Source organism: Silene latifolia, chromosome 2 (assembly GCF_048544455.1).
Source record: "Silene latifolia isolate original U9 population chromosome 2, ASM4854445v1, whole genome shotgun sequence".
Classification (NCBI taxonomy): Eukaryota; Viridiplantae; Streptophyta; class Magnoliopsida; order Caryophyllales; family Caryophyllaceae; genus Silene; species Silene latifolia.
Genome location: NC_133527.1, coordinates 158,390,930 through 158,411,612, shown reverse-complemented (window position 1 = coordinate 158,411,612; position 20,683 = coordinate 158,390,930). Strand labels below are relative to the sequence as shown.

At 38.5% G+C, this 20,683-nt stretch overlaps 2 protein-coding genes across 4 annotated transcripts; one reads left to right on the top strand and one right to left on the bottom strand.

Moving 5' to 3' along the window:
* The first annotated feature begins 919 nt into the window (after positions 1-919).
* LOC141643188 (uncharacterized) lies at positions 920-4,458 on the top strand. Of its 3 annotated transcripts, none has more exons than XM_074452227.1 (8): positions 920-1,283; positions 1,905-2,019; positions 2,322-2,393; positions 2,485-2,552; positions 2,791-2,932; positions 3,675-3,761; positions 3,861-3,953; positions 4,086-4,458. In XM_074452227.1, exons 1-8 carry the CDS (start codon positions 1,186-1,188, stop codon positions 4,176-4,178), a joined length of 768 nt encoding a protein of 255 aa, XP_074308328.1. In that variant the 5' UTR covers positions 920-1,185; the 3' UTR covers positions 4,179-4,458. The 3 variants fall into 3 exon arrangements, with proteins under 3 accessions (XP_074308328.1, XP_074308330.1, XP_074308329.1); XM_074452229.1 differs by having other exon boundaries at positions 1,071-1,283; positions 1,934-2,019; XM_074452228.1 differs by lacking the exon at positions 920-1,283 and adding an exon at positions 1,346-1,404.
* Positions 4,459-4,730: 272 nt separating this feature from the next.
* LOC141641509 (uncharacterized) lies at positions 4,731-5,210 on the bottom strand. The gene has a single exon (XM_074450168.1). The coding sequence runs from the start codon at positions 5,208-5,210 to the stop codon at positions 4,731-4,733; it is 480 nt and encodes a 159-aa protein (XP_074306269.1).
* Between the last annotated feature and the right edge of the window lie 15,473 nt (positions 5,211-20,683).

The following is a 20,683-nucleotide window of genomic DNA, read 5'->3' as shown; positions in this document are numbered from 1 at the left end:
GGATCGTGTGTGTGTGTGTGTTGGTGTGCGTCGAAAAGAGGGAGGCGGGTGAGATGAGGGTTGTGTAGTGTTAGGGTAAAAATTAGGTTAAGAATTAGGTAAAAACATGATGTTGGGTGTTGGGTTAAACATGTTATTGGGTAAACTCCAATGGGTCGAGGGTAAATGGGTTAGCTCACATCTCGAATTCCATGTAAACCCGTCTCAATTAACTTACGAAACAACTCGATCTTACGATACAACACGAGTCAAGTAAAATAACTTAACGTAATTATCGTCTAAACAATTACCCGACTTAAATAGTAAAATAAAATACGGAGTATTACATATCACATGACAAGCCCATTGACTTACGCTGTGACAGCCAATCGGCCCTTTACATCGCCCGTAATCCCATCTTTCACGAACGGACCAAGCACATAGAGGTTGACTGTCACTTCATTCGCGTTGAAATTCTTAAACGAACTATTCGTCCAAGCTACGTGCACACAAAAGAGCAACTAGCTGACATTTTTACCAAAGCCCTTGGACGAACTACTTCCCAAGTTGGGCGTTTCGAGTCTCCACGCACCAACTTGAAGGGGTATTACGAGCCTGCACATCTCACACCCAACGGCTCCTTTCTCTCAACATGGCAAACATATTTCTTTGCCTTAGTTAGACGATATTATAGCTGTTGTAAATAATCTTGTTTTCGTATATACGCATCATCTCATAGTATATATAGCTTTTGCATAATTGTATTTGGCAAAAGTGTGACATACATTCTCCAATTCTCAATAATACGAAGTGTAAGACAAATTTATTATTTTTTCCTCTAAATTCTGCTTTTGTTTTATGCACTACTCGAAGTCTCGGACAGTCGAACTGTTTTAAGCCTAAGATAAATATAACCCGTCTTAAATTAGAATGTATCCTTGGAAAACGTGAAGAAAGTGTGATATTTTACAGACGTATATCCAGCCACGCTTTCCCCCAAACATTCCCTGTTTTCATGATTCTAGTCCACAAAGTGGAAAGAATCTACAACAAAAATGATAACTTTGGGTTCATTCTTCCTTCAACTTTTTAATGTTGGTTTTGGTGACATATATAGCATGATAAAACAACAACATAAGATTAGTAAGAGTGTTATTATTAGTAGTAATTTCTGGACAAAGGAAAGTAATTAAGGAAAGATGGAGTATGGTTAACAAACTAAGCAATACCTTTCTTCATTCTTTCTTTCTTTGTTTTTGTTGCTATTTTGTTACAGAATACAAGTTTACAAGAAACCATCCCTTGTAAGTTTGTTTATCTTTCTCTTTTTCTTTTGTTTTTTTTTATGTTACTTTTGATATGGGATTTCTGTACTACATTTACATGGCAAACGCTTTTGTGTTTCTGTATCACCTTTTGCTAAAGGTTGGTTCTTTGTCATCATTAGGAATTGGGTTTTTGATTAAGCTTTTGATATGGGTTTATATTCATGAAGTTTAGATCATGGTTGGTTTGTCGATTGTGTCATTTACAATATTTCGACATACAAATTCTTGTGTAAGATTTACTTGGTTTTACAAATGTTTTGTACAGAAGGGCCTTACATGAGAACTGTTAGACACATGGGTTTGATTCTTTTACTGATTGTCGTTGATGAATTAGATTGAATTGATTTGAAATTGCTTGGGGAGGTATAACTACCATTTGGGTTTATTGCGAAGGTTTTGTTCTAACTAGTTTTTGGTTTCACAAATTCTATACTTTTTTAGGATGAATGTGTTTTTACTTTAATTTCAGTGCAGGGTATATTTTTGAATTATAAATTTGGAGTTGTTGGTGGCAATATTGAGTTAGTGTGCTAATTGGGAATGAATGCATTTAAATGAGGCTCTTCTTGGCTGAGTTTTGAACTATTTACCCTATAGGATGGATGAGGATGGTGTATTGCTTTCAGGGAAACTAGCATTGTGCAGGATTTGTCACGATGAAGATGAACCAGAGAAGATGGAAGCGCCATGTTCATGTCGTGGTAGCTTGAAGGTAGGCTTTTAAGACACATTATACTTGCGAGTTAGTATCCTGAGAGTCGTCTCACATATAGAAATTGCTAGACATAAAATTAATTAGGGGTGGATTAAATGTGTTAATGTGTAACTATTGAGTAAACGGACTGGTCTCACTAAAGTATTCGCATTGACACTCGTTAATTTTTGGATTTGGACTCTGAATTCTTTTGCCTGTTCTATCCTTGATCATTGAATAAGTACATAGTAATTTTTTAGAGCTTATTCTAGCCGTTTCCATCATCTTCTAAGGCAGACAGTAATTTGTGATTCTTGCAGTATGCTCACCGTATATGTGTACAAACGTGGTGCAACCAAAAGGGCAATATTATCTGCGAGATTTGCCTGCAGGTTCATTTTGTTCTCTTAGATTTATCCTTTGATGTGCAAATAAACAAGATACTTACTTCAGTTTCGGTTTCTTCAACTTTATGACTTGTAGGAATTCAAGCCTGGTTATTCTACTCCGCCCCCTAGATTACCTATCACTATCATCCCACTTCGTTTCAGGTACGTCTCACGTGACTTAAATTACTCTCCAAGAGTACTTTTATTTTGAGATTTTGTGCTGTCAGTTCAAAATTTTACCAACTAAACTACCTGCCATCTTCTACTGAAGAAACTGCAAAGAGATTTAGAAGCTGTTCAGCGATCTCTGTCTCTCCCTCCTGCTTCTTGTAATCTTGTTGGCTTGGACGCCAAAGAGAGTGATTAACGATATTTTTTTTCCTTCCTTTTGGGTTTTCAGGGAACCTTGGGAATTACCGAGGACTGATCAATATAATCACCCACCAGTCTTTGGTGCTGAACATAATTTCTTCAATCAAATCTTTGATGACTACGCAGCTCCAACTGCAAGCATATTCTGTTGTCGGATAATCACAATTATAGTACTGTCTTGCCCTTTCTTCTTATGTTATTATTTGCTCATATGTGCTGAACATCAGTATTTGTTGCCTTATTTGATTCTACACCATCCTTTTTATCTGATTTATTTGTGACATCCATGATTTAAAACAAAGAAATCTACTTGTATAGTCGTATATGGGGAACTTATGCCTTCTGAAACGACATGTTAAGCGCAAGGTAGTTTTTCAGATTTTATGAACAAAATATGCAGAGATCTCTTTTTAATATAAAATGCAGAATTATGAAACTGCTGCTTTCGAAAATTTGCCTCCATAGACGAGTAGACAGCAACAATAAACATATCCAACTGCACGTAGCATTACCCCTGTGTTGACAATACACATGTGGTTTTTAGAAAATTGAGCTGAGAATTGCATCAACCGCTACTTCACGATAAAAGAAGTCAGTTCAGCGAGACCTTTTATTTTTATTCCATCATAATCTAGAATCATAGAATAATTAGTCTTCAGCTCAATTAGAAATGCAAACCTACCTTTACAAGTTTACAGTCATCTTGGAGCAAAGTGAACTCATTTATATCAGTACCTCTTACCGATTAGAAATTATTTTGTGGGATTTTTGTAGTATTATGTGCACATAAGTATCGATATTTTCACTTGTCATGGGAAATTTTTTCAAGTGCGTATGTTTTAGCTACTTCCTGACAATCTGTATAAATCATGAATAATGACGCCCATATTTTGCTTCTGTTGTTTGATACAGTTTTTGGTTCTGCTGGTTTTACGCCATACCCTTCCTATCATCCTTAATGGTGCCGTAGAAGGAGAATACTCATTTATGTTATATACAGTGAGTGACCCTTTTGTCCAGCCCTTATAATATTCATGCTGTCGAATTACTGTCGAAATGTAGAGTACATACTCACTGAGTTGCATAAACTACTTGTAGTTGTTGATGCTGAGGACAATTGGGGTTCTGCTGCCATTGTTTGTCATGTTTAAAGCATGTAGCATCATCCGTCATCACAGAGATCGTAGACAGGTCAGTGAACCATTTGAATTCCTTTTTATGTACAAACCTACTGAGTTGGAACGTTTCCCCGCCTTTGTGAAAATTGTTTAAAATTATTCAATACTCATGGTCTTATGCCTCTTTTCTGCCCTTATGTTACAGACACCAGCTGCCGATTTCCATTTCTCAACATCAGACGAAGAAAACGAACTAATACCACCACACCTGCCATCTCATCTAATCCACATTCACTAACTTTAATGAATCATGATGCTGACTTTCCTACATGAATCCTTTCAAGTGCTTAATGACTGACACCAGCTTCAAACTTGCGGCCGATTCTTGTAAGACGGCCAGAGAATGGTACGAGTGCCAATAACACAGAAGATTCAATGAAGGTGAAGACGAAAGATGCAAGTTTATATATGGAGGGATTTCATATAATTATTCGGAAAAAGTTATGATGTACTCCGTATCTGTTTACATCTTTGTATATATCAATTTCTTCTACTAATTAATATGAAGGGCTCTTCACTTACAGAGTTCAGAAGTTCCGAACTCTAGTTTCGGTTCCTTTGGATGTGAACTATACTCGTAGTAACTACTATAAATCTAACTTTAATCCCCTATATATATATGACTATATTTTATGTACACTAACAATTTTTTGAATAATCTCCCAAAAAAATAAAACACTACCTCTTTTCAAGCCATTTCAATACATTTTTTGAAAAAATTTCTCGCGTATTTTGAAAAATGTAAAGAAATGGATTGATCGGAGCAAGTACGCTACCAGTCTACCACATATCACCTAGACTTCACAACTTCTTCAACAATTGTCTCAAGCAAAGGCTTTTTAGACCGACAAAATGACCTCCGATGTTGAAACTCTGACAACTCCTCCTCAACCCCTTCTAGCTCCTCCTTCGTTTGTGGCGCGTCTAACTCAGGAGCCACCCTAATAACCTTGTGAGCACCGCGTTTGGCAGCAAGGTAAAGAGCGGCCATGTCAGCCGTATTAACAAACGAATTAAGCCTTTGCATGGGAAACATTACGTAAACGACCCCAATCTCGAGGTCTTCGTCTGCATTTAGCGCGTTAAATCTCTTCCCTAATTGTAAAGACTTGGAGTTAATGAGGAAATAATTGGGAAATTCTAGCATGAGTTCTGCTACTTTTGTAGGCTGATCAAATTGCTTGATTTCCCCTGATGGAATTATGACTTTTGCGCCCTTGTTCTTCTTCCCTTGTGGTCCGACTAACGCACATGATGCGTAATTTCCCATGTTTGCTTAGCTACAATAAATCTATTTATGTACGCAATGTTATTCTTACTTGTAATCGTTGCAAAATGCAAAGTAATTGAATGTGGGTTAGTCGTCTAAATAACGACCAAGGTATTTTAATCTCGATCACGAGCAATAAGATTTGAAATTGAAGTAGGAATATAATGGTAGAAAGCTTGAGATTTTTTTTTAGTTTTCCTTTCGATTTATATAGGTGAATTGGTAAAGTCAACGGCTAAAAAAATGGGGTGAGGAAGATTCATATGGCAAGTTACGACAGTTTATCAATATAATAATGAATGAGTTGACAATTGAAATGCATATGTTGTTTCGAAAAAGAATTAAAAAAGTGAGATTGTTTATCATCCACGCATGTTACATTGTTACGTTCGCCATAGTTGAATAAATTGTTGGAACTTCCCGCGTCACACGGTAACTCACTACTGCACGTGTAGAATTCGCGGAAATTCGAAGGGGTCCCATCCTAACCTTGTCAATCTAATCTAATTCAACCCAAAATCTCATTATAGACGACAACTATCCGTCTATAACTAAAGACGGGTCAAGTAATATACCACATTACACATAAGACAAATAAGAACTTGCGTGGTGGGCCTAAAAATGTCACCATTTTAAGGGTATTTGACCCGTCTCTTGCTATAGACGAATATATCTCTCTATAACAAGACTTGTTGCTAATTCAATACGTTTTATTTTCGAGTGTCCTAAATTAAGACGTCTCAAAATCATACTTTCATTTTTATTTTATTTAAATTGGTTCTAAGTGTCGAAATTCTAGGGAAAGGTGATACCACGTATTTCTGGTCTTTTGGGTGAGTTTATTAAGTGTGATCAGGCCACTGATGAGAAAACAAGGCTTGGGTATGCTCGGGTTATGATTGAACTAGTGTTTGGGAACCCTCTGCCGGATAAAGTGAAGTCTTTAGATGAACAGGGCGAAGTAGTTGAAATAGAAGTTGAGTATGAATGGAGACTATGGAAGCTAGCCTCTAGACAGTGGAACAAGGAATTGACAAAATATTTGCACAATATAGGGTTTGAGCAGTCTAAGCATAATTATTCTTTGTTCACCAGATTGGATGCCAATACCAATAATTTTACTGTTGCTCTTATATATGTTGATGATGTTCTTCTTAATGGAACATCTGAAACTATTATCAAGCAAGTAAAGGAAGGCTTGCATTCAGCATTTACTATTAAGGATCTGGGAAACATCAGAAACTTTCTAGGGTTAGAGATATCCAAGAATCAGACAGGGTTGTTAATAAATTAAACCAAAGGAAGTATATCTTGGATATACTTAAAGACTTACAGATGGAAAACTGTACAGCAAATCAGTTTCCAATGCAGAGGGATTTGAAGTTATGCATTGATACAAGTGAGATACTAGATCAATACAGAAGACTGGTGGGAAGGTTACTCTATTTAAATATGTCAAGACCTGATATATTTCATATGTTGTGCAGCATTTAAGCCAATTTCTTTGTCAGCCTAGAGCACCTCACATGGAAGCAGCATTACATGTAGTCAAATACCTCAAAACAACAATTAATACAGGACTGTTTTATAGTTCAGCATCAGATTTGGCTCTGACTGCATACAGTGATGCAGACTAGGGGCAATGTGCTTTCAGTTACAAGTCATTAAGTGGGTATTGTATATTCTTTGGCAATGCTCTTGTGTTATGGAAAACGAAAAAGCAACCTACTGTAAGCAAAAGCTCAGCTGAATTAGAATACAGGTCAATGTCATACACTACTTCTGAAATGGTCTGGTTTGACAAAGTTCTTGCTGATTTAAGGATATAAATATCAAAGCCTATACCTCTAATGTGTAACAACAAAGTTGCTCAACATATTGCCCTCAATCCAGTTTTTCATGAGAGGACAAAACACTAAAGCATTGATTGTCACTTCGTAAGGGATAAGCAACAAGAAGGTTTTTTGAAGACACAACATGTGCAACCAAGTTCCAGTTAGCTGATTTGATGACCAACCCTTTAGGACAAAATCGGCATAAGGTCTTTTCTCTCAGGCTAGGCCTTAAATATTCAGAAAGTTCAGCTTGAAGAAGGGGGGGGGGGGGGGCTATGACTATAGTTAGTTATAAGCTAAGTCAAGTAAGTTAGTTATAAGCTATAGTGAAGTTAGTTACAAGCTGATGTCAGCACTAAGTGAAGTCGGTTTAGAGTTAGTATATATACTAGACATATCATCTCATGTAAGACACAACTTTATTAATAATAATTCAAGTCAATTATTTCATCATCATATTCTCTGAATCATGAGTTCATAGAGACTTGTGGTTTGTACTGTGTGTAAAGGGATTGGACATGCTGCTGCTGAATGCAGAAGAGCAAAACAAAAAAACATGCACAAGCACCAAATGTGTCTAAGTCAGTCACTAAAGTCAGGAGGCCTAAAAATGTGGAACAAATATCAACTAGACAAGGTAACGGGAAAGCAGTTGTCCCAAATACCCCTGTCGTGGTGACTCATTCAGGTCATTCAGTAGAAATTCAATTGCAGACCCCTATTGTATGACACAAAAATGGTGCATATTTCATGGGACCTACACCTATTCGACCTATTGTCAGGATGATCTGAGTGGGCAGGAGGTTACTAAAGGAGCATGTAGCATTCATACCTTTGGGCAACACAGTTTTTTGGAAGCTTTGAACAAAACCAATACACCCAAAGTAGGAGTTGGGACAAGTGGTAGTGCTCCTCCCCAAGGGGTGGGGAATGTATAACTTTGGGTTTTGGAATGTAAGGGGACTAAATAATCCTACTAAACAGAGACATGTGAAATGGTTTATGCATATGAATAAAGTGGGTTTGTTTGGTCTCCTGGAGACAAAAGTAAAATCTTTGTCTTTAAATTGTCTTAAGGGTATTCTTATGGATGGTTGGAGTTTAACAACTAATAATAGATGGCATAAAGGGGGGGGGGGGGATTTGGATCCTATGAAATCCTTCCACTTTTCAAAGTTGATTTTATGGAGTACTCTGTTCAATGCATTAACATGAGAATACTGGAAATAGTTACAAATAAGAGCTTTTGTCTATCAATGGTGTATGGGTTTAATAATTTAGCTGGGAGGAAGGCTTTGTGGGAACAGCTTGGTAATTTTGCATCTGTGGTTAATGGCCCTTGGCTAGTGTGTGGATATTTCAACACTGTGCTGGCTCATTATGAAAAAATTGGAGGGAATAGTACTGATGATAGATGATTTTCAAGCTTGTGTGGCCAAGTGTGAATTAATTGATAGCCCTGCTGTGGGGTTGTTCACTTGGAACAACAAGCAAGATATTTCTACTAGGGTGTATAGTAGGCTGGATAGGGTGTTAATTAATAGGGAGTGGAGTACTCAGATGCTAATTTCTTGCGTGGCGCGGGGAGGGGGGGTGGAAGGCTTTTATTTATCTTAATACCTTAAGTAGCTGGTGGGATATGTCATTTCAAGATGTTCTGCCTTGTATCCAAATTCAAGCAATTAAAGAGCAGATTCAGAGGCTATAATAAAGAGCATTTTTGTGATATTGAGAAGAGTACTATGTTAGCTGTGAAAAATATTGAATACATACAAACTCAAATTGCAGCTAATATAGGGGATAAATACTGGCTAAATAAAGAACAGGCTGATGTTGTTGAATACAAGGAGATGCAGGAAGCTTGTTCTCATTTTTTGCAGCAGAAAGCCAAAGCTAGTTGGATTAAAGAACGGGATTGTAATTCAAAGTATTACCATGGTGTAGTTAAGAGCCATTTTCTAAGGAATCAAGTCTTGTCTATCACTGATATAAATGGCAAGGTTCAAGATGATCCTCAGAACATTCAAGAAGCATTCCTGACTTACTACAAGAAATTTTTGGGTGAAGAAATTCACATTGTCAAGGTGAATGCCAAAATCATTCAGAGTGGAGCTATTTGTAATGCTAATCATTAGGGTTGAGCAAAACCGGATACCCGACCCAGTTTTGCAAATCGGTTCGGTCCGCGATTTTAAAAAGCCATAGATTTCTTAAACCTCACCTGCACCTCTTTTAATCCGAGTAACCGGTTTTTCTGGAATTTTCAAACCGGATCTGAAAACCGGTTACGCGAACCAGTTTTTGAACCCTGTTTAAGGTTGAATGCTCTTGATTAGCACAATAACCATGCTGCCATTTTGAATATTTGAAGATCTTGGTTGTCAAATGTTAAAAATTACTTCATAAAGAAGTCATACATATTAAAGTTCAAAGAGTCATAGACATGTAAATGATGTTCAAAACTACAATTAAAGAGTCACAGACATCTAAAATTACTTCATAAAGAATTTTTGGTTTTTTTTAGAGATGATAGAGAGGGGGTGAGAGACTGAAGGGCAGGAGATGAATGAGAGAGATAGGGTTTTGATGTTTTTGGCTTAAGTCTTGGCTTGGGTGTGTTTAATTCATAGATGAAATTATGTTTTTCAGAAAAAAGTCAATCCGGTTTTAAAAGCGGTCTCCGGTTTGGTTTTATTTAGACCCGCACCTCATTTGTGCTTAAAAATTCGGTTCGGGCCCCGCACCGGAAAAAACCCGAATTTTTCGGTCTTCATTTTTCGGGTTTTTGTCCGGTTTCGGTTTAAAAATGCGGTTCAGATTTTTTTGCTCAACCCTACTAATCATTGCTCCTTGCTACTTAAGCCAGTTACTAATGAGGAAATTAAGGCGGCAATTTTTTTCCATTCCAAAGCACAAGGCTCCCTGCCCAGATGGGTTCTCAAGTGCATTTTTTAAAGACTCTTGGAGTATCATTGGTGATGAGGTGTGTTGTGCAATCCAGGATGTGTTCAGAACTGGAAGACTGCTTAAACAAATAAATGCCACTATTCTTACACTTATACCTAAGTATAAAATTGTAACACCCCCGTACCAAGGACCATCCCAGTGTATAAAGGTGTTACCATCTCGGTTGCCCGAGGTAGTAGATCAAAACAACAATAAAAGAACATTTATTAAATAACTTTTAAGTCGTTACAACGGTGAACAAAGTGACAAGATACAACAAGACTAACTATCAAGACCACTAGGCCTGAGCGTCAAGAACTTCTATTTCGGTAGCGTGATGACTCGAATCCCTTCCAAGCCCGCAAGCAACATGACCAATTGTACCTGATAAACCAACTGCTCACCATCCCCGAATGGATCACCACAGTTTTACAAAAACAACAACAGGGTCAATTTACTGTATAACAAAATAAGATATGTACAAAAAGGCAACCGGCTAAACATCATCCACCTCCAAACTCCCGATCTCACATAGTAACCAACTACACACCAAAGTGTGTAGCCCTGTCAGATTACCCATCGCAACAGGTAATCTTCGCCGCCAGTGGGGGATTGCAGCTAATCCCCACCTAAGCCCCGCTCATCAACGAGCGATAACCCTGTTCATTAATGTGCACATCCCCTTCTGTGGCGGGTTCCACAGAGGGCAAAACTAGGGCGTGAAGCCACTCCCGCAAGTGACTGACGAGAGTGTCGTCGTGTCTTCCAATCAAACACATTTATAATTCTCAACAAACAACTAGTTAGTGGTTAAGTCGAGGTCGATCCATGGGACGGTGTGCTTTGGGTTCTAAGTCTATCTATCTCAATATATGTTAGTGTCACAATTGATTTGGGTTTGTAGTTGTATTCTAAACTAATACAAGCAACAAAGTAAAACAAGTAAGTAAAGGTGTAGACAAATAATAAAGGATAGTAGGATGTCATGGGGTCATATGGGATTCATGGGAGTTGATCATACAAACATGTTCTCAATTAAATAGCAAGCAATTATTGTTGTGATGGCATCGAGTTAGTGTATATCTTACAATTCCTAAGAAGGTTTGGGTCCCGGAGCCGAATCGATTAGATTGTACAACACCTACAAGTCGACTTAGTCCTTCCTATTCAACTATATGCATGGTCTAATGAGGCTCGAGTTGGTTTATGTCTTACAAGCCTCATTGATCGAAGAGATAGGTGATGGCTGAAAATGCAAGGATTCATAGGCTTAGCATTTCATCAAACATAACATGTGCATAAGTTGGAATCACAACAAGCAAGTAAATAAATTATGTGAACATATTAGATTAATCATGAATCATTCTGTAATACTCCGTATTTATATGTCTTGGGGTACTCTATCGAGTAGCCCTTACTCTGTCGAGTAAGGGCAAGTTGCGAAATAAAATAGTTTCTGACCTGTTGGGTACTCGATCGAGTAGCTGGGGTACTCGATCGAGTAAGGGGGTACTCGATCGAGTACCTTGGGTACTCGATCGAGTGTCCGGTTTTACGGGGGAGTTTTCTCGGGTTTTGTTAATTACGCGATTAAGGTATTTAAACATATTCGCAATTGTTTTAAATCACTTTTTACAAAACCTAAAACCTGTTTAAGAGAGAAAGCAACTAGTCTTCTTCCTAATCGCGTTCTTGACAATTCCCGGAGTTCAGACGGTCAGTTCGTATCGTAGTTCGCGTCGTTGGATTCCTTGCGTCCAGGGTAAGCTTTTAATATAATTTATATAATGTTTTGTTAAGATTGATGAAACCCTAATTTAGGAATTGGGGGTTTTTATGAGTAGTATTTGAATGGTAGCATCTATGTGTTGTATGGTAGGAGGAGAATTCGTAGAGGAGCCGTTTTGATACAGCTGTAGATACCGTCTGCGTGTTGTGCTTTCCAGGTAGGATTTCCTACTCAGTATTAGTCCCATAATGGGATATTGGTGATGTGCTGTAGTTAGTTGTGTGATACGATGATTGTGATTGTGATTGTGATTGTGTTTGTGATTGGTCTCTATGGCTCTCGAGATGCGTTCTCGGCTGAGTGGGGTCACTTGCGGGAGTGATCTCACGCCCTAGTTTCGCCCTTCGTGGAACCCGCCACGAAAGGGGATGTGCACATTAATGGACGGGGTTATCGCTCGTACGATGAGCGGGGCTTAGGTGGGAACGGTGCGGTCCCCCATCGGGCGGCGGTCCAAAGGGACGATCGATTGAGATTGATGGGAGTTGGTGTGTGTGTGTGTGTGTGTGTGTGACATTCATTCAAATTTTGTCTGTGTATCTTGTTATTGTTATCTATATTGATTGTGTGATTAGTACTTGACCCGGTGTTGTTTTGTAAACTGCGGTGATCCATTCGGGGATGGTGAGCGATATTGAGCGGTATTGAGATGAGTCTTGGGATAGGCCGGGATGCCACGACAGATGATAGGAGTCTTCCGCTGTAGCCTTAGTTTATTTACATTTCAGTTAGAACAGTCTTTGAGGATTGTATTCATTCATTAAACTATTTATAATAAACGTTGTTTCTGTTTTGTCTATTTGATTATCATACCTCGGGCAACCGAGATGGTGATGTCTTCATACCCGAGTGGTCCTGGTAAGGCACTTGGAGTATGGGGGTGTTACAAATGGTATCAGAGCGACGATCCTGAAACCTGTAACCAATGAACCTAATGAATATAGGAGTCAAATTAAAATGAACCCGGGGTAAAGGTTGTAGGAGCTAATGCAAAGACTTGGGAGACGTCCTAAAGTCGCGAACTCGCCCTACAATTTTGAACCGGTCACCATGGGATATGTGTCGGGATCGTTATGTGCTGATTGTGTGCTGTGTGTATCTATGTAGTAGTATGTTGTATGAATTGATGGATGCATGTATGTGGAGGATAGGGGATCTGAATTGAAAGATTGATGAGATATATAGAATTGTTGTTGGAATAGAAAAGCATGTTGGATGATTACTATGTGGCATTTGATAATATGACGTCACTGTTTCGTTGATTATATGAAAAGCTTGATAAAATTTCATGCTTAGCTATATCACATGTTGCGTTTATAATGTTGCTTAGTATGTTGGGAGATGTGAGATAACATGTGGGTAATATGTGATTGGTAAGTTGAATAATATATGTGCATGATGGATGATGTTGCTTGATTTTTGAAGATGGTAACATGAGATTAGCAATATTGGTTTTATGAGTACTGGGTCGTTTTGTCTACCTTGTTGTTGTTTAAGTCGTTTGGGAAGTAAAAATCAATAGTTGTGTTTTTCGATGATAAAGAAGTTGTCTTTAAACTGTTATAACTTGAGATGCATAAATGATTTTGATGTGATTCCAATTGGAGGTGATAGCTTGTCCTTTTACGATTCTAACGATAGGTCACACGCCCAAAATGACCAAGTAATGAGTGAGTTATGACTGTTTTACGAAAACTGGACAGTGCTGAGAATTGGGGTACTCGATCGAGTAACTAGGATACTCGATCGAGTAGGGGGTACTCGATCGAGTAGCCTTGGGTACTCGATCGAGTAGCCCTGGTAATTTGTTTACGTGCTTCGATCTTCACCTACTCGATCGAGTAAGTCACTTACTCGATCGAGTGGCCCGTACTCGATCTAGTGACCCCTGTTTTGGGTCATATGCTTATCTTTTGACTTCGTTGCATATTATGTTTAATTCAAAGGCGTCATTTTGCTTCTTTATGCATTGTTTTACATGTATGTTGGTCTTGACGCGTAAGTTACCCAATTTTGTGGTGTAAAGAGTGGCACCTATGATGAGTATGAGTTCGGTGGGGAGGACATGATTTATATGTGTTGGGATTGGTAAGACTTAATTGAGGTATAGAGCATGTTGTGTGAGACGAGATGAGTGACATGATTGTATGTTGAGTAATGAAAATGTAAGTGAATGTGAGCAAGGCATGATGTAAGTTTAAGGAACGTGAGAATGAAAAGAGTGAAAGAAAGGATGTGGATAGTAGCAACCTGAGATGTATAATAAATTATGGAGGGAGATGGTTAGAAATAGTGTTGAGTAAGAACATATGTAATGAAAGGTCGTTTGGAAATAGTGGTATATAGCGAACTTAATGGAGGCGTGTCGCGACGTAGATTTGCGGATAGTGAGTGAGATTGGGAGATTTGGTTCATTAAGAGGTGAAACTAATGTGTGACTTCCTTGGGCAATTAATGGTATGAAATAAATTTGGATTTCTAGAGAGGTACAAAGGAGATGCAATTGTTTGAACAATGAACGTTGATTTTATGGATAAATTAGTGGCAAGGGTGAGTGATAGCATAATAAGAGGATATCTATGGTAAGGAAGAGGGAGATGATATCGATATAAAATAATGAGATGTGAGTTCTTGAACAATGAGAAGGTAACCGGAGCACTAGAGAGTTAGATAGAAATAATGAAGAGTTGAGTTAATAAGGGATTTTGTCAAGGGCAAAAGAAAAGAATGAGGGGAATAAAACTAAGGAAATGTCCAACGAGGTCATGTGATATAAAAGTAAGGAATCGTCGAGATGTATGATACTATCATGAGGATTTGAGTTTACAGTTATATAGAAGTTCCAGAACAACATGATTAGTTTTGAGTTTTGAGGAATTAAGGAAAGCAAGAAGTTGGTAGAATACCTGCATGATATGAGATTTTGGTGGAGAGTTAGATGACAATACAAATAAGATAGTATTGGGAATAATGTTGAGGTAATTTTGTTGATGGGTTTGTTGTTCGTTGTTTGGGATGTTAACCAAAGATAGGAAAGAAATCGTGATGTTTAGAGATGAGTGAAAAGGGTTCAATGTCCGGATAGTGGTAGTGTTATGGTTTTTGACTAATGGTTAAGAGTGACGGTATGTTAGAGAGATGGTAATTCTAAAGAGGCTGATTTTGTAGAGACTAAATTGATAAGTATGGTTGTGAGGAAGTATAAGACATAGTCTTGGGAGGCGGTTTCTCATAGTGAGTGTTAGCTATATGGTTATGTATGGCAGAAGGTGTTGGGCATGCGAATGGAAGAATGTGATGAGGGGCATGCGAGTTAAGCTCGGGTGACAGGTAACCTTGGTTGAGTGGTAACTTACGTGATCAGGATTGATTGGTTGGATGTGATTATGGGTCTATGTTATATATAAATGTTTGTGTGAGGTTCTGACCTCACAAGAAGTGGTATGGTGTGATAATTATAAAGTTGTTATATGATTGTTTTGTAATTTATGTTGGGTACGGTATACTAATTGAATGATATCCAAAAGGGTAATAATTTGATTAATTTAACATGGCTAGTTATAATTTTGTGTGTATTAATAACACGCTTGTATTCCGTGAAATGGTAGAGATGATGTTCATGAGATGCTTATCTGTTTATCCATATCATATGTTGCGTGGTGAATTAATAAGTGGATTTGAGTAAGTTTTTCTTGTCTGAAAAGTTATGCTGAGTCAGTGTTTATGGGAATTGTATGCAGTTGTGATGTCTATCGGTGTATGTGGTTGTGATGCCTCGGGTGGTGATCCGGGCACGGTACATAGTGTTGTGATGCGGGTATTTTCGCACTACGGTGTGGCTGTTGGTGGCGGTGTTGTGATGCCGTCACCGGTTGTGGTGGAGTAGGCGGGATGATTATGATTCGAGTTTCGAAAGTACATACCAGTTATACATAGATTGTTGCTTTGTTTGATGTTGCCCCTGCGAGTTTCAGTTTGTGCAGATAGACAGTTGTCTTGCTTATTGATGTTTTCTTTACCAGGTTAAGTTAAGAATGAGGTAGAGTATGATATGAAATAGAGTTGAAAATGTTTTCGTTGTTGTCATGGTATAGTGATGTTCTATTGATGGGACACGGTTGTGAGAGGTTGTTACAGTAATTTTGATCCTGTTCTAGTTAAGGTTTCAGTAGACATGGTAATGGCAAGTGAGTCGTAGAACATGTGTGGTAATGATCCGAAAGATGCAGGTGGTTCATAATCCTTTATTGAAGACAGTGAGTGCAGGATGTTGGGGAATTAGTGCCATGTTGAGTTATGTATGAGTTTTGCGGTAATGGAAGAAAGAACTTGAGGATCTAGTGTGAGTGTACGTAACAAGTGTGGATCGTGAGTTATGCTTTTGGCAATGAGAGTTTTATATAGTTTATATAGAGAGGTATGTCGGGTTGCGGTAATGTGGAAGAGTTGAAGTTTTGGGTTAAGCTAAAGATTTTGAGGTATAAGTTAGGTGGTTTGATGAGTGAATTAAAGTATGAGAATTGTTTAAGTAAGAGAGCCTTAGATATATGCATGGTGAGTGTTTGGTTTATAAACGGTTGTCTTGCACATGTGGTGGTAAAGAGGGTAATGAGATGTATCTAGGATTTAGTATTAGTGAGTTACGAGGACGTAACATTTATCTTAAGAGGAGTAGGATGTGATAAAAGAGATTTTGATGGGTGTGCATATGGTAATATATTTGGAAGTTTGAGTCTTGATGTCGAATAAAAGGTTGATTCGTGTTGTGGTTAATTTTGTTAAAGGTCATGACCGGACTGGTAGTAGTTCGATGTTTAGGAGTGTGAGAATATTTGGATAGTGTTGACAGTTGGATGATGATGGTTATGAGTTCGATAGTCTTGGCAGTTGAACGAGGATGTTTATGAGTGTGAGTAAACTTCGAGGACGAAGTTCCTTTTAAGGGTGGTAGAATGTAACATTCCGTTTGATGTCTATGAGTGTCTTGATTTTAGATTTGATAGTTGATGATATTATGGAGCTAGCAGCATTAGAGGATGGTAATTGATTATGTATGGAGTTGGTGTCGTGAGAAATATATATATGTGGTAGATACGATATAGTGATCATGTTGTGGAAGTAAACATAGTTGGTAGAATGGGGTTAAGAGTTCATGTTCTATGTTCGGTCGAGTTCTTGAGTCCTTAGCTAAGTTGTTGTGTCTTGGTCGAGTCGGTATGGTTGTTTTTATGTATGGGTTGAACTTCGGGGACGAAGTTCCTTTTAAGGAGGGAAGACTGTAATACTCCGTATTTATATGTCTTGGGGTACTCTATCGAGTAGCCCTTACTCTGTCGAGTAAGGGCAAGTTGCGAAATAAAATAGTTTCTGACCTGTTGGGTACTCGATCGAGTAGCTGGGGTACTCGATCGAGTAAGGGGTACTCGATCGAGTACCTTGGGTACTCGATCGAGTGTCCTATTTTTGGGGGAGTTTTCTCGGGTTTTGTTAATTACGCGATTAAGGTATTTAAACATATTCGTAATTGTTTTAAATCACTTTTTACAAAACCTAAAACCTGTTTAAGAGAGAAAGCAACTAGTCTTCTTCCTAATCGCGTTCTTGACAATTCCCGGAGTTCAGACGGTCAGTTCGCATCGTAGTTCGCGTCGTTGGATTCCTTGCGTCCAGGGTAAGCTTTTAATATAATTTATATAATGTTTTGTTAAGATTGATGAAACCCTAATTTAGGAATTGGGGGTTTTTATGAGTAGTATTTGAATGGTAGCATCTATGTGTTGTATGGTAGGAGGAGAATTCGTAGAGGAGCCATTTTGATACAAAATTTGTAGATACCGTCTCTGCGTGTTGTGCTTTCCGGGTAGGATTTCCTACTCGCATTAGTCCCATAATGGGATATTGGTGATGTCTTTGTAGTTAGTTGTGTGATACGATGATTGTGATTGTGATTGTGATTGTGTTTGTGATTGGTCTCTATGGCTCTCGAGATGCGTTCTCGGCTGAGTGGGGTCACTTGCGGGAGTGATCTCACGCCCTAGTTTCGCCCTTCGTGGAACCCGCCACGAAAGGGGATGTGCACATTAATGGACAGGGTTATCGCTCGTACGATGAGCGGGGCTTAGGTGGGAACGGCTGCGGTCCCCCATCGCGGGTAAGGTCCAAAGGACGGTCGGTATTGAGATGATGGGAGTTGGTGTGTGTGTGTGTGTGTGTGACAGTTCAGCTGTCTGTGTATCTTGTTATTGTTATCTATATTGATTGTGTGATTAGTACTGACCCCGGTGTTGTTTTGTAAACCTGCGGTGATCCATTCGGGGATGGTGAGCAGATATTGAGCAGGTATTGAGATGAGTACTGGGATAGCTGGGATGCCACGACAGATGATAGGAGTCTTCCGCTGTAGCCTTAGTTTATTTACATTTCAGTTAGAACAGTCTTTGAGGATTGTATTCATTCATTAAACTATTTATAATAAACGTTGTTTCTGTTTTGTCTATTTGATTATCATACCTCGGGCAACCGAGATGGTGATGTCTTCATACCCGAGTGGTCCTGGTAAGGCACTTGGAGTATGGGGGTGTTACACATTCCCCATGTTTGTTTCCCTTAATTACCCATTAATCCTAGCTAAAAGACTACTCACTCATTATCAAGTTCAACATGCTAATATGGTTGTCAATCATATTAACAAAGCAAAACATGATGAATAAATGAAAGTGATTATCAATAATTAAACAAGGGTAAAGAGAATTATACCTATGAAGATGATTCCAAATAATAAAGCAAAGAATAAAAGAAGAGAACTTGATTGATGAAGAGTTGTCAATTCTCCAATAATAACCCAATAATCTTCAATTACCCAATAATAATAAACTTGAACAATGATTAAGGAAAGATTAATGTGTAATTTTGTGGAATGATTGAGATTAACCTATTCTAATCTACTCCTAATCTAATCTAAAGAAATTTTTTTCTCCTCTAAGAGGGTTTTTATTTCTTGATTATTAAAAATAGAGTATATATAGTAGTACATCATTAGGTTAAGTAAGGGTAGATTAGTAAATAACAATGCTAATTGTTGAGTTGAGGAAGTGCTCCTCTCCAAGGAGATGAGCATCTCTGTTTTGGTGGTCTTCATAGAATATGCTCGTCCCGAGCGGCTTGGCTGAGGGACGGTCTGCACTGGAGAAGAATCCGAGCGGATTGGGGGTCGGGACGCTCGGACTGTAGCAGCGGGAGACGAGCGGATCAAGCACGGGACGCTCGGATCTTAAGGCAGTGTTCTTCTTCATTCTTGTCTGCCAAACCATCCGAGCGTCTTGAAAGGGAGACGCTCGTCCTGCAGGAGACGAGCGGATTGGGTCTCGGGACGCTCGTCCTAGCGGACAGTTTCTCTATTTGAGCTCGGATTATAAAACGGATGTCATTTTCTCATCCGGACTCCTATTGGAGTGATTCAAAAGCCTAGATCACTTGATTTTTCGACGTCGTTTCATCTAGCATACTTTCAGAGCCAAAGGAGCAGCTCTTAGTTTGGTTCCGAGCAATTTCTTCTTGTAATGCCTTCCTTCTCGTCATCCTTACTTTTAACCCTATGATCCTTCTATATACTCTTTGTTCCTACATCCTTGGTCATCATTCTTGCCTCCTCTTCATACTAGTCCATCCAAGATCATCAAAAATCTTCCAAATATGCACGGGAGACGGGAATTCCGCCTCATTTATCTTATTTCGTACAAAACATATGAAATGCACTAGGAAAGCAAAATAGGAAGGAATTGACGGATAAAATTGCCATGAAATGATATAATAGTATGAAAAATAGGTTCAATTAGGGTACTAAATGTGCGCAATTATGAGTCACATCAAATATCCCCAAACCGAACCTTTACTCGTCCCGAGTAAAGAGGTGACTAAAACTAGACCTTTATTTAAACTATCCTAATAATATAACCGATATGAGATAATTAGCGGGTCTCACTCCGCCCTTTCAACTCACAACAAGACAACCATGAGGTAGGATGCCTTCTTGCAAGGCAAGGTGGGGCTTGCCAAAATGGCGATACATCCAAGCATTAAGCACACAAATCAAGTAATGGATGCATCTACAAAACTGAATAGCCACTTTCCTCATCTAAGTGGCGGAAATTATCTAAAAGAGAAGCAATATAAGGGTACACATTCCATTATAGATACGGTTTCTTCAAACTACTAAGCCTAGAAGGATACCAATAAATCACCTCCAAGTTGTGTCAAGCTAGGGTACCTTTGTCCTCAATTGTTAAAATGCTTTCGTCAAGAGTAGACTCCCTATGGTGTTATAAACACTGGAGGATCGCGGAATTCCCCTTCTTGCCTAAACAAGAAGAAGGGTCGTCCCCTCTCTACCATGCACAAAAGTGGATACGATGGAAAAGGGATCAATAGATTTTTGAGTTTCATGTGGAATTTGCTTTTTGTTGTTATTTTTCGCCCCAATTTCTTGTGGCATTTGACATTTTGAGAACACTTTCTTTGCCATTTCTTTTGATGTTTGGCATTTCAATACTTGACAACTTTCAACTTTTTACATTTTCTTTTTGAACATTTTCAAAGCTACCCCATTTGTAGTGAGGGTGCTTGTATTTGAAGTATAAGAGTTTTCATTTTTGTTACTCCTCTTTTTTTTGATGCAATTGCAAACTTTTTTACTTTCATTTCAATGCTTGAACTCAAATTTGAACAATTTTTGTGCCCATTCCCCCTTTTTTTATGACAAAAATGTGGTAGGACATGGATGATGGTTGCATGGTTTCAAGGGTCACCTTGGAATAAATGGTAGCCAAGGAGTTATCACACCACAAGGTACTCTTGACTAGGCCTTATTCTATGGGTCAAAGGATACTAGCATGACACATCTTAGG